Here is a 17,035-nt window from a genome sequence, read left to right as displayed (position 1 = left end):
TGTGCTGGGATATAATAATCTGACCTTCACGTAAATAGACAAATATGGTTTTTGACTTTTGTTTAACTTAAACACATTGCTAATAGCATTAGCTACATGTTTATAGCGTAAATATTAATATTTGCACTGAAAAATATAATTTTTGGCAACTTTTTTTTGCAGTGTCAGTAAAAAAAATGTGCCAGTAAGGCCCCTTTCACACTGAGGCGCTTTGCATGCGCTAGAGTGCTAAAAATAGCGCCTGCAAAGCGCCCTCAAACAGCCGCTGCTGTCTCTCCAGTGTGAAAGCCCGAGGGAGAACGCTGAAAAATGTCCTGCAAGCCACATCTTTGGAGAGCTGTAGGAGCGGTGCATTTACAGCTCCTAAAGCGCCCCTTCCCATTGAAAACAATGGGGCAGCGCTCCAAACCCGGCAGTTTTAACCCTTTTTTGCCTGCTAGCGGGGGTTAAAACCCCGCTAAGGGGTGAAAAGCTCTGGTAAAACAACTTTAAAGCGCCGCTAAATATAGCGCCGCTTTACCGCCAGCGCACCCAGCGCCTCAGTGTGAAAGTAGCCTAAATGCCATGATTTTTTACCAGTAAACAATTGGTGCGGTTTGTAAATTCCACGTCTCTCTTATCTATATATAATACACTCTTTAAATGTGCTTTCAAATGTATGGTTTTCCCTTTTGTGAACAAGAAAATAATGACGTTAAGCTGTTGGGCTGGTATAATAATGCTCTGGGGCTAGTATGAAATCATTTCCAGGGCTGGTTTTTATTCCGAGTCTGGCCCTGTGAAATGGGTTGAGGCAGAACCACAGGAAGTGATGTCATCCCACTGGATACACCAGGAAGCGTTGTGGTACACCTGGAAGTATGCCTTGTGATAGAGAGTGGAGCCTGCACCACTGCCGGTGAAGCTAGCCTCTTGTGTACTTATGCTGTATGTTCCCAGGTGCAGGGCAGAACGCACTGTATAATATGAGTGAACTTTTATTTTTAATTAAGAGCTTTTAAATAAAGTGTTTACACTATTGAAGGATTTTCTCTTTGTGGAATGCTGGATATGTTTTGAAAACATTCACGAAGGAATCTTTTAGGACTGGGGCCTGGACAATTCTCCCTGTGGGGGTAAAGTGCTTAAAGAAGTCCAGCCAAGCTTGTTTGGCTGGGTTTCTCCTATAGATCACAGGAGTGCAATTCGTTTTACACTCCTGTGACCAGTTTTCAGCAGAGAGCAGACTGAAGTCGACTCTCTGCTGACGTCATGGATATCAGTCCAGGCACCATGTCATCGTGACAAAGTCTGGACTGACACCTATCTCAGCAAGCCACTGAGAGCCTGAGACGGCCGATGCCCATCCCTCCACAGCTCAGAGCTTCAGTGAGCGTGGAGGAGCAGAGCGAAGAGCTGCTGATTGACAGTCAGCAGCGATCTGCTTGGGAAGCTGTGAGAACCGAGCCATCGGTTCTCAGTGTAGAGGCGCTGGGGAACAGATACAGCATCGGACCCATGCTGCATCCATCTAGGCAAGTATAATGGAGGTTAAACCTTGAAACCCATACTTCTCTTTTGATGATCCACTGGTTTTGAAGGGTCATTGTGAGTTTTCCAATATGATGGTGGATGCATATGGGTGGTGTGATGCACACTGGACATTTTTGCAGCTGGTCCTAGGGGTGCCCAACATTGCACGTTAGCCCGTGTGTCTATGCACACAGACTTTTAGCAGCGAGAGTGGCAGGAGAGTTTAGAGGTGGGGGGGACCTTTGCTAGTGAGTCCCAGAGCAGCAGAGTTTGGGCAGAAAAAACGCTTTACTCTTGTAAAAGCATCTAAACGTGTGTTAACACTAGGCACGTTTAGCATTAATTCATTTTATTGGCCAAAATGTTTTTTTAATCTGCCCAATTAAATGAATGCCCAGGCTCTTGACGCTTGTTAAGCGTTGTAAAAGTATTAGACACTTTTACAAGTGTCAGGGCGTTTTGTGCAAAAAAGCTATTGGCTACTAGAAGAGTTTAAAAAAAAAAAGCCTAAGGGTTAAACAGGCAAAGTATGAGGCACTTGGGAATTGGCAGTACTGGACACTTTTATTGAAGCACTTTTTCTACAGCTCTTTGAATTTTAGTATGTTTTAGGCCTGGTTCCCACCAGTAACGACTTGTCATGGGATTTGACAGGTCAAATTGCATGACAAGTCGTTCCCTATTGTCAGCAATGAAACTATTCAAATTGGTGCTGCACCAATTTGAAAAAGTAGTTCCTGCATTACTTTTGGTGATTTCAGGTGCGGCTTGCATGGACATCTGTGCATGAAGTCGCACATATGTCAGCCAAGTCGCACCTGAAGTTGCACTTAAATGTGGCTTTGAAATCATGCAATTTCAAGTTTAGTCGCATCATGTCAAAGCCGCATTCAGTGTGAAACTAGACTAACACTTACTATTTATTGCAGCAAAATATTTTGTGGGACTCCTATTGATGCACAGATATTTACAGTTGTTTTATAACCGTCATTGTGAGTATTCATAAAATTGAATCAGACACTGTTTGGCATTTAAGCACAGCGGCTAAGATATTTGATGTGAATTTCTTGGCACTGGAGTATTTGGGTTATATCAGGTACATAAAAGTGGATGTAAACCCAATTTTAATTTTTTTTAAATTAAGGCTTGCACCTTGTACAGTATAGTGTTTCACGTTATCTGTTCCCAGTCTTGCCACAAAGAGTTAATCCAGCTCTGAGCAGTCCTCTTATCTTTTTTCAGTGAGATAAAAATGGACAGAGAAATAGGAGTCCATTTCTCCCCCTTGCTGTGAGTGACAGGTGATTTATGTAGCACCGGGCTCCTGAAGAGCACACGCTGTTTTGTAAATTTAGTTTTTCCTAAGACCATAGTTGGGTCTTAGGGTTAAATTCAGTAAATTATGGTCTTGGTATCAGTTTAGCTGGACTGTACTATGTTCTGCCTGGTCATAGGTGTAGGTGTCATCTTTGACAGGCATTGGAACGCAGTCTGGTTGGACGCATTGGGTACCAATCTCTCTCTCTGGGAAAATCAGCGGGTGCGTTGTCTCGCTGTGTATTCTGGGAGAGGGTACTTAAGGTGCTGAGATCACACGGTTCGGGGTTCCGGTCCAGAAGTATGTTCTGACTCCGTGGTCCTGGTCCTCCTGACCAGCCCCCAGAGGCCACCATGGCCTGGGGTGCGGATCCATCCGTTTCCGAGTCTCGGAGCTGGCTAGCCTGAGGCACAGTAACTGGAAGGAGGGTTCCAAGGTGGTCCGATTTAGTCTCGGTTTGGAGAGGCCCAGCAATTGAAAACGCAACCAGGGGAGGACTCTTCAGAAGAGGGCCACGCACAAGGAAGCTAAGCTGTGAGACACCAAGTGAATCCGCATTCTTACATTATCGCCGGACCGGCTGCAAGATACTGGTACTTTAAGAGAGTTCCTAATTTCATCCTTCGGTTACAACTAAGTTCTGTGAGAGACTTTCTTGTTCTAGTCTAAAGCTCTACAACCAAGTCCGTGGCAGAGACTTTGCCAAGTTTAAATCACCTGTCGGCTGCTAAATTCACTGAAGGGGATTTATCCGATAGTTGAAATATCCAGTTGCGAATGTCTATTCCCTCGATCACTTAGAGAGACATTTCAAGTGTCAGCAGTTCCAAGACTACCTGAGCTTTACTCCCCATACTTTCTATTCTCTACTGAGAGACTGTGTTCTGTTCAACGTTTTTTTGCAAATAAAAATTCCCAAAGGCATTCAAGTGTCGGTCTCTGCAAGGAACGAGGTGGAGATGGTAATGGTAAGCACAGCAAAACCAGCCGCTCCTTTGGGGGTCAGTGCTACATTTACATATCTCATGCACAGCCTGAGAGAGACATTCAGTGTACTTCAGATCCCCTCCTCCTTTCTTCTCCAGCTCTCCCATGATTGGCTGCTCCACACCTCAGCATGACTGGGCATGTTGAAGTCATGTGATGCATTTTCTGGGTTTTGGCTGGATGTTAGTGATCATAGAAGAAGTTCAGTGTAAGAAATACATAAGAGAAAATGCATGTTGACCAAGCAGTGTAGAGGTGGGTGGGGAGTCTACTGACATCACGACTTCACCCACCGAGCTCTGGACAACAGACCCGCCCACAGGATCTGCAGGGAAGACATTTGACAGGTAAGGATACATGCGGGAGTCAAGTATATCCTTATAGATAACCACTATGGCAGTAGTTTAGAAAGGATAAGAGTGGGTTTACATCCACTTTAACTAGCTGCACTAAAATAAATGTATAAATGCATTCATTTTTGTTCTTTTATATCTGCCTGAAGTTTATCTTTATGTAACAAACATGGTGAGTAGCAGAATGATCTGCTTCTGTAAAGACAAAAAATGTTGACTATTAGTGACTCCAGATAAAGATCAGTTATCCACAAGTAGCAGTCAGAAAATGCAATGTCAGGAGCATTTTGCTATATCGGGAGGAGGCTGTAATTCCAGGTGTCTAGCCTTGTGAAAGTAAACTTGCAGACATATGTACATACTCTAAATACCTGTTACACATCTGAAAGCCAGCTATTACTTCTGTTTACATTACAGAATGGGAAAAGTCTCTCTGTCTCTCAAAAACAGTGGTGTACACTTTATAGCCGAACAACATGCAAATGAATAAAAATGTTAATTCATTTATGTTGTGTCAGACTCAGTGGGTCCTGGATCAGGTAGTTTTACCCAGCTGCAGTGTAATCTTCAGGAGGCATCCAGGACCTGGCTTTGATCTCTGGCAGGGTGCTTGGATGAAGAGAATGTGTGAACAAAGTTAAAAATTCCTGGGCATGAAAACAGTTCAGTGTGTTTTTGCATGGAATCCACCTTTAAGCTGGGTTCACACTTCAGCGATCACAGACATTGCATGTAATTCGCACCACATTGCTGTGCAGATGACATACAATGTCTGTACGATGCAAACTCGCCATTCAAACTGTATGGCTGAAATTGCATTGGCACCAAAATTGTGCAGGACCCTTTTTTGGTCCACATTGGAATCGGATTGGATGGGTGTTTACAACCATGCAATCCAATTCCTGTATCATTTCGCAGTTTGCACTGCAATCTGTTAACCAATCTGGGGGTGTCATTAACTTTACATTGACAGCCTCAGCGTTTTGCAGATGTCAACCCAGACTTAAGTGGAGTCCATCCTAAAGACTAAAATCTCTTAATCTACAGGCATCCACCATCTAAGACTAATCTATCTGGCCCTGTAAAGAAGAAACTGCTATATATACCTTTTGCGGCCGCGATTTCAGGGACTACTTTGAAGTCGGCATGACTTGAAGTCGTACTAATATGAATGGTTGTCATTGGAAATCATGGGTAACGACTTGTCATGCGACTTTGCAGTTCCAAGTCGCAGGACAAGTTGTACAAGTGTGAAAGGGGCCTTAGATTGTGGATGCAAGTAGACTTACAGATTTTAGTGTTAGGGTTGACCTTTTAGGATTGGCTTACAAGTAAACTTTTATTTTAGGGGAGCGTTGCCCAAGGAAGGAGGTAGAAAGATACTTAAATCTGCAAAAAAGATTGTGGAGATTTGTATAAAACATATAATGGACAATCCTCTTCACCTCTCCCCTAATACTCCACTATGCTTCAATCCATGCTTGAAGGAATTTTCTCATTTGGACAATGGATCTAAATGGGCCAAATTTGGTCTCACATATTTACACCAACTATATAATGGGAAATTGAAGTCCTTCGTACAACTGAAAAGAGAACTAAACGTTCCAGGGACATGGGAATATCAGTTCACTAGACTGCGGGATGCTGCTCAGTTTGGAGTGGGTACAGTATCCCTTGAGAACTCTAAATTGGAAAAATTACTTGCTGATCCAGATCATACAAAAAGAATATCTACTTACTATAAAACACTAACTGAAAGGGTGAACCCAAGAGAAAAGAAACTTAAGGGAAAATGGTTAGAGATTGTACCAGAAATCACAGAGGAACAGTGGGAAGGAGTCCTAATCTCATATTTGCATACTGTTGTCTCGGCTAGAGACAAATTGATACAACTCAGATATCTACACAAAATGTACTATACCCCTCTAAGGTTATATAAAATGGGAAGGAAAGATGGCCCCACATGCCATAAGTGTCTGACAGCAAAAGGATAATTTATACATATGGTATGGGAATGTGACAGAATTAAGACCGTTATGGTCACAGGTAACCCAATTTATTGCTGACACGTTCAATATACCAAATATATGTAGCCCACTTCTAGGATTGTTAGGAGTTATAGAGGATGAGGTTATGAGTAATAATATGAGAACACTTTTAAGGCTCCTGTTCTATTATGTAAGAAAACTAATTGTACTTAATTGGATCAGGAGAGAGAACGTCTTACATTAAACGATTGGAAAAAGTTGGTTAACGCCAACGTCACCATGTATAAAATGACATATGAATCCTTGGGCTCAACCAAAAAATTCAATAAAGTCTGGGGGAAATGGGTTAACTCCGAAAGCACTAGATAACTAGACGGATAACTGTACAAAATCAAGATATAGTTGAAATGACAACTGGATTATCCAATGTGGAGATGAGCAGCAGCACACAGCACAAATGTTTACGAGGGATCTTTCCCTCAGGTTTTAATTGTATTTGTTTTTTCTTGTCCCTTTCTGGAGTACACTGAAAGCAATTTATAATTTAGTTACGGAAACCAAAGAGTTTTTATTATTCTCAGTATTCAATTTACTTCTATTTTGTACAACCTAATTTTTTTTAAATTTTTTTTAAACCAGATTGGCTTACAAGTAATGCTTCAGAACACACGTAAAACTGTGTTTAGATGGCAGTACACACCATGCACATGAAAAACACACAGACGACTGTTTATAAGAAAACAAAGAAATTCTTGGGCCTGCAAAGTCTAGAAAGGTCCAGCAACCAACCGGAGTATATCTTTAACAGCAGTCAGAATAATTAAAACAGATCAATTCACCGATTTGGATCACATCACTTTGTGTAATGCTATTTATCTCTGATGAGTATTTCAGGCCACCGTGTACTACTCTGTATAGCTTGTGTAAAAGCTAATGTATGATTTTTCATGACATTTTTACAAAGCAATCTTTGAACAGCTTCTAAGACCGCACTACAGAATGGACTCCCTAGGTTAATATCTTAGGCCTTTAATCAAATATTCATGACATATTTACATTTACTTAGGAAAAAAGCCAGAGCTGCTTTCAAGGCTACTAAAGTTATCAGGACATGTCCACAAAATGTATAACAATATTAGCAAATACCTACACTTGTATTCAAATCACCACACTTGTGCCTGAGGAGGACCCTGGATACAAGGACTTGGGATTAGGCCCCCAACACCCCCCTTATTCTTTCGTCTGTTAAAGTGGAACTAAACCCATCAATTTAATGGTTTCAATAAAACAGTTACATTACTGGCATGAGGCAATGCTGTCACATTTACTTGTGCTTTCAACCAAACTGTCAAACCTTCAAATGGCTGGAGTCATAGCTGGTCACATGTGCAGCACCATGGCAGTTGCAGATCAAACTGAGGCTAAGATGGTAGGCTCCTTGGCTGAAAAGGATAGGAGGGTTTAGTTCCGCTTTAAATTCCAGAAGCAGCACAAACAATTCCATTTGCCAACTGAATGGCAGGTGGTGTGATTTAGCAACAGAAGACGTAGAGCTTTATCTCACCATGGAGAGAAGTCAATATCCTGCATACCAATGGGGACTATGATGGGGCCCTTCCCAGGTAGAAAAGAACCGTTTCAAACCAGTGTGTGCTTGCTTGTATTTTAGGAGTAATATTATACTTTTATAGAGTGCAGTGACAAAATAATAACGAAAATGTCATTAATGTAATATAATAAAGTTCACCAATTAAAGCGGCGTTCCGCCCGCCCCTTTAAAAATTAAAAGCAAGCAGCTTCACATACTGTAGCTGCTGACGTTTAACGTTAGCACACTTACCTGTCCTGGAGTCCAGGGATGTCGACACTGAAGCCAGTGTTTAAATCCGCTGGGTGGTTGCTGCCGCCGACATTGCGGGTAAGCAAACCGGCAGTGTAGACTTTTGGCTTCACAGCTGGGTCCCTACTGCGCATGCAGGAAGCATGCTGCGCTCTTTCACTGGCCTGGCGGGGGGGGGGGGGACCGTCTGCTGACGTAATCTGCCACGGCCCGGTCACCCGAAAGTGGGAACAGGGTACCTGTAAAAAACAAATATACGCTCCCCCTAAAAGGTGCCGAATGTGGCACCGGGGGGGCGGGGTTTGGAATCAGATAAGGGGAAGTTCCACTGTTGAGTGGAAATCCGCTTTAAATCCATGTGTCTGCATTTCCTCTACCAAATAAAGAATAATGACAGCACTGTCATTAAGCCACCATCAGTGCATACTCACTGACTGCAAAGCTGCATGTATGTAAGCAGCAAACAACACATGTAAAGCCTAATGCTAATGACTACAGTAGGACTTCTTTGGTTATAGAAGCAGAGCGAAACTCCTCTTCAGAAAGCCATCCACACTTAGAGCGATTACTAAGATGGCCACTGGTTCTGGAAGCAGAAGCAATAGCAAGATGTCAGCACGCCGCTCTGTCCCAATGCGATTTGTGCAATAGTGCCGATTGGTCGTGACCCCTGAAGATGTGCTACTGCACAAAATACGTTATATACGGGACAGAGCTACATGCTGACGTCTTGCCGCCGCTTCTGTTTTCAGGACCAGAAATGATCTTACTTGGGAAACACACTATTTAAGGGCGAAAGGGTGGTTTGCTCTGCTCACTTTAAGTCCTACAGAGGTTGGTAGCTTTACATGCGTTGTTTGCTGCTTACATACATGCAGCTTGGGAGTCAGTGAGTGAGTATTGATGGTGGCTGGATAACACAGTGGTGTCATTCTTTATTTGGTGGAAGAAACACACAAACACATGGATTAAATTAGTGGACTTTATTATATTAAAATATGAGATTTGCTCTTAAAGGGACAGTTTCTTACATCACCACATTTATTTTGGCGCTGCACCCTATAAAAATATTTTGAGAGGTTTATGTATATTGGGGACTTAACGTGAAATAAGATATTAACACATTTATCAATAATAGCTGATTTGGGATATCTAATAGTATAGTGACAGTGAGACTCTTATATATTCCACATAGGACCCATAAGTGAGGTTGCTAAACATACCCACTAATTTTGTGGTCATCTCACCATTTATATCTGTTACTTGTATGCATCCTTGTATTTTTTCCCCCGTCTTGCTCCTCCTTAGGCAGTACAGTGTATGGTATTTTCTGAAATCAGAACGGGACTGTTTGTGCACCAGTACAGTTGTGTAGTGGTTAGCACTTTAATCTAGCAGCAAAAAGGGTTGCTGGTTTGAATCCTGACCTTGACACCATCTGCATGGAGTTTGCATGTTCTCCCTGTGCCTGCTTGGGTTTCCTCTGGGTACTCTGGTTTCCTCCCACACTCTAAAGACATGCTGGTAGGTTAATCAGATCCCATCTAAAACTGGCAATAGTATGTGTATGAATGTGTGTTAGGGACCTTAGGCTGTAAGCTCCTTGAGGGACTGTGAATGTACAATGTATATGTAAATTGAAAGCGCTATACAAGTACCTGAAATAAAAAATAAGGGTTTCGCATTAATGATGTGTATCTAAACTTTTACAATTGTGTCAATTGTGTCACTAATGTTTAATCCCTTTTATGATGGGATGTTTTTTTTTGTATGTCTATCCTTTCTGTACAAAATTATATCTGGGCTGTATAATTGAGCATATTAAGAGTACGTCGGAACCGTGCACACCAGTGTTCACTCATAGAAATTTTTAATTAATTTTTGATTTTTCTGTAATTTTTTATTGTTAATTTACAGTGCGAGGATATAAAGGCACGTATCTGGCACTGTGGTTTAATTTTTGGCCAGTTTGATGCCAGATTGCTCTAATAAGCTCATGTGGCCATTTCTTAAATATTTTTATTTTATATGAAGTTTATGATATTATATGCTTTGCGCTTGGTTGCTATACATTTGGGACATTTTTGGCCCATTGAATTTCACCAAGCAGCAAGAGGAAGTGTGCCTTTTCCTTAACTGGGGGCTCGAGGTGGGGCTTTGCTTTCTTATGTCAGTGCTGCTCCCCTGATGCCTGGTGATCTGATAAAGGAATAATCAAGCTGTGACAGCAGGAAAGGCTAAGAATAGATCCACAGAATGAATATAAAAGAAATGGGGAGGTCCTTAAACTGTGGATCTTGAGATATAGCTTCATCACACCGCCTGTGCACAGCTATGGCACCACTGTTTTTCAAGAGGAATTCAGGACAAAAAGGTTGATTTTTTCCAGGTAATACCTAGACATCTTTAACATTTCTAGATCTTCCATATAACATAGCAGCTCTTCAGTTTTTTGAGTTTAAGTCCACTTTCAGACTTTATAACTGAACAGATTTACTTGAGAGATATTTGCTTCGTATTTAGGACTATTTACTCTAGCTAACACTAGAAACTCAGCGTAGGCTGTACTGTATATAAGAGGCCAATTGTGTGAATATTTCTGCCGTGTCAAATGCTTGAATACTCATGTTTGAGGTTGGACAGCTGACATGTACATAATTTTTTTGTGAAAATTGTCTTTTTTCTCTTAAAGCGGGGTTCCACCCTAAAGTGGAACCTCCGCTGATCGTATCCCTCCCCCCCCCTCCGGTGTCACAATTGGCACCTTTCAGGGGGGAGGGGGGTGGAGATACCTGTCAAAGACAGGTATTAACACCCACTTCCAGGCATAGACTCCCGTGGGAGTCTACGCCATTTCCTGTCCTGCCGCGCTGTCTGCTGGGTCCCAGTGACAGCGCAGAGAATTCCTATTGCGCTGCGCTACTCGCGCATGCGCAGTAGGGAACCGGGAAGTGAAGCCGATTCGCTTCACTTCCTGATTCCCTCACCTAGAATGGTGGCGTCAGCAGCCGAGGGCCGAGCGATCGATCGGCCTCGGCTGCCGGCATCGATGGAACCCGGGACAGGTGAGTGTCCATTTATTAAAAGTCAGCAGCTGTAGTATTTATAGCTGCTGCCTTTTAATATTTTTTTTTTTGGTGGAATCCCTCTTTAATGTTACCATAGTTCATTATCAGCATTCATAAATAAACACATTTTATTGACTGATCTAAAATGGGAACTTGTTGCTCAATTATGAGGTAAGCTGCCAATACTAACGTAAAGAACTGCAGTCTGCAGCTGTAAATCAAGGTTTGTTTCCTGTAACCGGAAAGGTAATCATGTTGGATTCATGCTTGACAACAATTAGAGATGGAGAAATATGGACTTACCTCTGACTCTGAACTGTCCAGCTCAGCCAGGGTTGGAGCTTTTAGAAGCTTCTTTCGTTGGACAGTCACTTGTGTAGAACGTCCAAACGTTCTGGAAGACTCGGTCACACCACCATTTAACACTGTGCTCTCTGGCTGCTTTCTTGTGACTTCAGGAGTACAAACATCTAAGGCATGAAAAAAAGGTTTTACATTATGCAACAGAAACATGTTATGGAACATACAAGATGGGAATAGCTTTTGTATTGTGGTTACATAAGACATGTTAAATGATATGGGGAATTTATCTTGATTTTAAGCAATTAATTTTTATCTTGTAAATGTATACTGAACAAGACCAGTCATGTTCCTACTTCCAAAAGAACCAGACTGTAAACTAAATCCCATAATAATACGGGCAAATAAAGCAGATTCCAATTTAAATCTGTATAGCCTGCTTTAAATACAATCCATTTTAACTTAACTACCAACATCACAAAACATTACTAGGATGACAAGCAAATCTTACAGATCTAGGCATAAAATCTGACAAGATGAGCATTTTTTCAAAATGTGGGACCAGCACCATTGATTGTAATCATTCCAGATATGGACAGATCAGTGCTAAGCCAGGGTTTATATGAGTTTAAGAACTCCTTTATAGGAGAATATGCCAACAGTGGTAGGTAGCAGAAAGTGCACACCGATTTAACCAATAAGTTAAAAAGTTGACCAAAAACATCAGAGGATGAGCAAATTTGATACAGGCATCCTCAGATAGTATTGCCCACAAACTGAGCCTACAAGTGTATTTTCACATTACCCAAGAATGTGGGCTGAATTCCATGTAAATGAAGGTGGTTGGAGGAGTAACGGAAAACTATTTAGAACAAGGTATTCAATGTTTTCCTAACCCGTTCAAGTCATTGTCTTTCCAAGGGTGTGTCAGCCAGGTATGTTTGTTGCTGCCCACAAACACAAAATCATTGCCCAATCTGGCAATAATCAAGTGGAAAGGAAAGAATGCTTGGTTTCAGCTATGGCAGTGCAACAATGTTATGTTGGTGGTAAAGTGGGCAGTCAGGCAGTACAAAGTGTATGGTGGCCTTGCAGCATCTCGTATGCACACAAATGCATATAGAAAAATCTGTATTGTGGAAATCCGAGGACTTAGATTTTGTTGAGCATGTCCCACCAGTAGCATTACATTATCTGAATCATATCACATGTTTTTGAAACACAAAATATTTTAAAAAGAATTAAAAAATTTAAGTGAAACGCTACAAGTATCATACACAGGTGACATAACACAAAACACACACACAAAGCACGTTTGCATACACTATGAAATATTCTTATGTAAACACACTATTTACTTGGATAAACAGTGGGGAAAAAAAAAGTTAATTCAAGAAGTAGCTTTAGTTTTCCCAAAAAGTCTGCCAGGCCTTGGAACGTGAAAAGGATTGCAAAAAATGCTAAACTATACTGCTGGCATCAAAGATGATTTAGTTGAGAAATGTACACAACACAGTAGCAATGTAGACCAAAACTTAACAACCAAAAACTTGGCTACTAGTAATAGTTGTGAGACACTGCTAAAAACCAAATTCCAATTCTCTGTGCTAACCAATTTAAGGTTGAGTGAACTTGGTCCTTCTATGCAAATATTCTGGGTTTATTAGTATGGTACTTTCAGCGTGGGTCTGAGAAATAATCTATTGGTTTGGAGTTGAGATATAAATGTTTAATATATATACACTCTGCATACAGTATATAATCCTGATTTATTAATGTGATACCAAGGTTTGTCAAACATGGGATAGTGGCCATAACACACAACCACACTACATAATGTTTCTGCAAAGCAACCTACTCCTAAACATGCATGACCATCCAGTGAGCATAAATCCCGGGAGCTGAACTTCATAAAAAAGCAAAAAGGTTGGAGTACATAAAACAGTCAGCTGTGAAACGTGGGACCGTCATAGCTGGTCTAGGGGCCAGATAAGTTGTGCCTTGATTAGTATACAAGCCATTACTGTACAATATAGAAAGCATGCCAAATGACACGTCTTGACATAAACTTGAAGCTAATACAGAAAATTTCTTGTAACAAGTCAGGAAAATGTCAGTCTAGCCAAGCCACCAACAAATTTATGGAGCCTAGAAACATGTACAATTAATAATAACAAAAGAAAAGGTTAAAGGAGCCAGTTGTACATTTTTCTAAATATGCACCGGCTACCGGGCTCCTGCGGTTTTGTCCATCCCCGTCAGATTTTTGCTTTAAAAGAAAACAATTATCTAAAAATTCTATTTATTTGCAGCTGTATTTTTTCTCTCCCGACACCACAATAAAGGACAGACTATAAAGTGAAATTAAAAACATGAATAATGGTACAAAAAAAAAAATCAAACAAAAAAAACACAATTCTCTCATGGTCAGGAATGAGATCCAAGTTTAAAGCTCCCTAACAAAGAGAATGTACTCTAATTCAAAATTAAAATACTATATGAACCCATGAATAGAGCAATTATGTTAAACCCTTACCATGTCACCCAACCAATGGTTCAGAAGCCATATGTGGCTCTCTGTTTCCTTGATGTTATTCATAGCACTCTCCTAGCAGATGCTCAGTATCACCAGCATTATTAGAAATTTATAAGCAAAAAACGCCCACACATCAATGATATCGCTTCTTTTCACTAATCTTTATTCAGCCAAGCATGCATGCTGCAAGACCCTGTACAGATTCTCTAAAACTAAACCCGTAATGATGAAAATGTATCAAAGTTGGGAGGTTCCAAGGTGAGCAGCATGCATGCTTGGCTTTGTGAAAAAAAAGGGATACCATCGACATGAGGCCATTGGATGCTTTTACGGAGTTAAAATGGAGTGAGGACAAGCTCCCATGGTCAGCATCGGGCACACCCACAACGGATGTGGATGATTGGATATTGGAGCAGTGAGGCCTTCTTAGGATTATACATTTATATTTTAAATGAAGGCAATAAGGGATTACTTTAATAATGTCATAGATATTTCAATATTAATAATGTAAAGCTCCGGGGTCAATATAAAGAATTTCCTTTAAAAAAACAAACTTTTTCAGCAATTGGACTATTGTGCATAAAATGGTATATTATTCTTTAGAGTAGCTCTAAAGTAACAGGCCTCCCATGAATCATTTTCTCTTTTCTTACTCATGCTAGTCCAAAATATGGAAGGACTACGTCACTAGTTGTTGTCAATCCTCAGGTGTGATTGACAAATGGGATTAGGATATGGGTTTCATATGTAATTCAAGCGTATATGTTTTTACACAACAATTCTTTTAATGAAGATGAGGATGGGTTAAAGGCCGATGACAGATGGACTGAGTTGCTAGTTATTTCAGCAATGGGGATGTATTCAATGCCATGACCTTATTTTATGGTCCATCTTTACACAGAGGACATAAGATCAAGAAACTTTGAGGAAGAGGACACCTGGAAAATCAGGCTTGTTGGTCATATTTTAATGTGGTCATCCATCCAATAGAGGTCTCCTTATTGGCTAGGTTTGGCCTTGATATTCCACACCGATTATGTCAAAACAAGGAGGGGATTAACAGCTGTACAATCATGTTTGAAATATTTTAACACATGAAAATATATGAACACTTTGTATGCATGTTTGCCATTAGTTCTGCATTAGGCTAGTTTCATACTTATGTGTGAACGCGTGTAAATTGCACGTTTCCGCATCCACCGCCTGAGCAAGTACATGAAACCATGTGGTGCAAAAGCAGAATGCAGTTTTCAGTTTTTCAGGACCCTTTTCCTGCAAGGACAGCAGCCCATTCAAACATGGCATGCAGGAAGTGGTTTCATGTGAACCTAGCCTTAGGTTGATGTCAGACGGGCATGTTCAACACTGCGCCTGACAAGTAAACAATTTGTGTTTTGTAACTTTAAGCTCTGAGGGTCTAGAACATCAGACATGAGGACACCTATCATGCCTTATCTATTTTAATTCTGCCACCATTTGTCATATTTGAACAAAGCTCATTAGTTGTCAAATGTTTGGTATCTCTGGTGTAGATATAGTCACTCTGTAGGCAGGTATTATTAATGTGACCTGTTCATTTTCTTAGAACAAATTACATAATTTAATCACTCTAAAATGTTTTGCTGGCAGCACTGGTGAAGTGATGTCCTGCAAAAGTTGCATTACATCGGGGGGAAAGCATGTTTAAGCAGTTGAAGGATTTTTGTTTACAGGATATTTCCAGCATTCTAGTACCAATTTTCAAATGCTAAAATTAAGTGTTTCTTTAGATTTGTAGGTTTGTAATAACAGCTTTCTTATTAAAATAACATTGTATTACTTATTTAACCCCCCCGACGGTATTCCCGAATCTGGCTCGGGGTGGAATTTTTAAGCCAAAAGCGGTAACCCCGAGCCAGACTCGGGACCGCATCACTGGATCCAGGAGGATGCTTACTTACCTTCTCCCTTGGATCCAGCGATGTCCCCCCGCTGTACGACCGAGCCGTGTCTCGCTCGATTCATCACATCGCCGATCTCCGTGCCCTGCGAGCGTTGCACGGGGACGGAGATCGGTGCCAAATTCAAAAAGTGAAACACACAGTATACATACTGTATAATGTAATCTTACAGATTACATTGCTGTATGTAATAATTTCACATCCCCTTTGTCCCTAGCAGTCTGCCCAGTGTCCTGCATGCAGATTTATATTATAAAAACTGTTCTTTATGCCTGGAAACTGGAGATTGTCCATAGCAACCAAAACTGTCCCTTTACATCCAGCTAGAAAACAGCGATAATAAATTAGAATCACTTGCAGAATTGAGCGATAGCGATTTGTGGGGAGATCTGTCATCAACTACTGAAAAGTAATGACAGTGACAATTCTGCAACTGAGCAAATTTCAGTGTTTTTGTTTTGATTACATTATTGAATCATTTTTATTATTGTTATATTATTATTTGGTATATTTATAATATTAGAATTTATGATTTAATTTTTCAAACTTTATCATACCCGGGATGTCTGCTAGACTCTGGTTTGGACAGATTTAAGTGAGTTATTCCTAAGAATTACAGAACTACAATATAAAACGCCAAATCTTCATGCAAAATAATGGTACCGCTTTCAGCACCTAAAATCCGAAATAAGCATACCGCCAGGGAGGTTAAAATATATTATCCCTATTTAAAAGGAAGTTCAAAGGGGACAAACAAAATGCTATATAAGAGGTGGTGACGAAGAGACCTTCCTATTCTTGTACATTTGCAGGGTACAAATAAAATATGAAGAACATTTGGTGTTCTAACATATGCTAACTCACCCTGTTCTAAAAAAAATGCTAACCATTTGCAAGTTTTCAACAAAGGAACAGTGATGCTTTTGTTAAACTAAAGTTAAAGATATGACCATACAACGTCACATGTTCTTAACTGTAAACCTAGGCCACGCAGACGTTAATTCATCTCTTAGTTTTCTAAGATCTTAAGTGGGGCTGCGTTAAGAAAAACAAATGCTAGATATTAAAAAAATGTAAAAAAAACAAATGTAATGTATGCCTGTGCATGCTTGTTAAATAAAAAATGAAATTATATGGTTTGTTCTACAGCTCTGAAGATCCACTAGTTTGAAGATTTTCATGCATGATCACAA

The 17,035-nt window shown here is 40.5% G+C and overlaps 1 protein-coding gene across 9 annotated transcripts in view; it reads right to left on the bottom strand.

Annotated features, from left to right (window-relative positions):
• Positions 1–17,035, bottom strand: part of SPIRE1 (spire type actin nucleation factor 1) — a 249,298-nt gene that overhangs the window by 35,292 nt on the left and 196,971 nt on the right. For all 9 annotated transcript variants that reach the window (XM_077492410.1, XM_077492411.1, XM_077492412.1 and 6 more), the window contains one exon: positions 11,370–11,536. In XM_077492410.1, the coding sequence (XP_077348536.1) occupies positions 11,370–11,536 (167 nt within the window). The remainder of the gene's footprint in view (positions 1–11,369; positions 11,537–17,035) is intronic.

The sequence above is a fragment of the Lithobates pipiens genome, unplaced genomic scaffold (assembly GCF_037356315.1).
Source record: "Lithobates pipiens isolate NorthernLeopardFrog02 unplaced genomic scaffold, aLitPip1_a1.2 Scaffold_19, whole genome shotgun sequence".
In the NCBI taxonomy this organism is placed as follows: Eukaryota; Metazoa; Chordata; class Amphibia; order Anura; family Ranidae; genus Lithobates; species Lithobates pipiens.
Note: the sequence above shows the minus strand (reverse complement) of the source record. Positions and strands in the feature narration are given on the sequence as shown.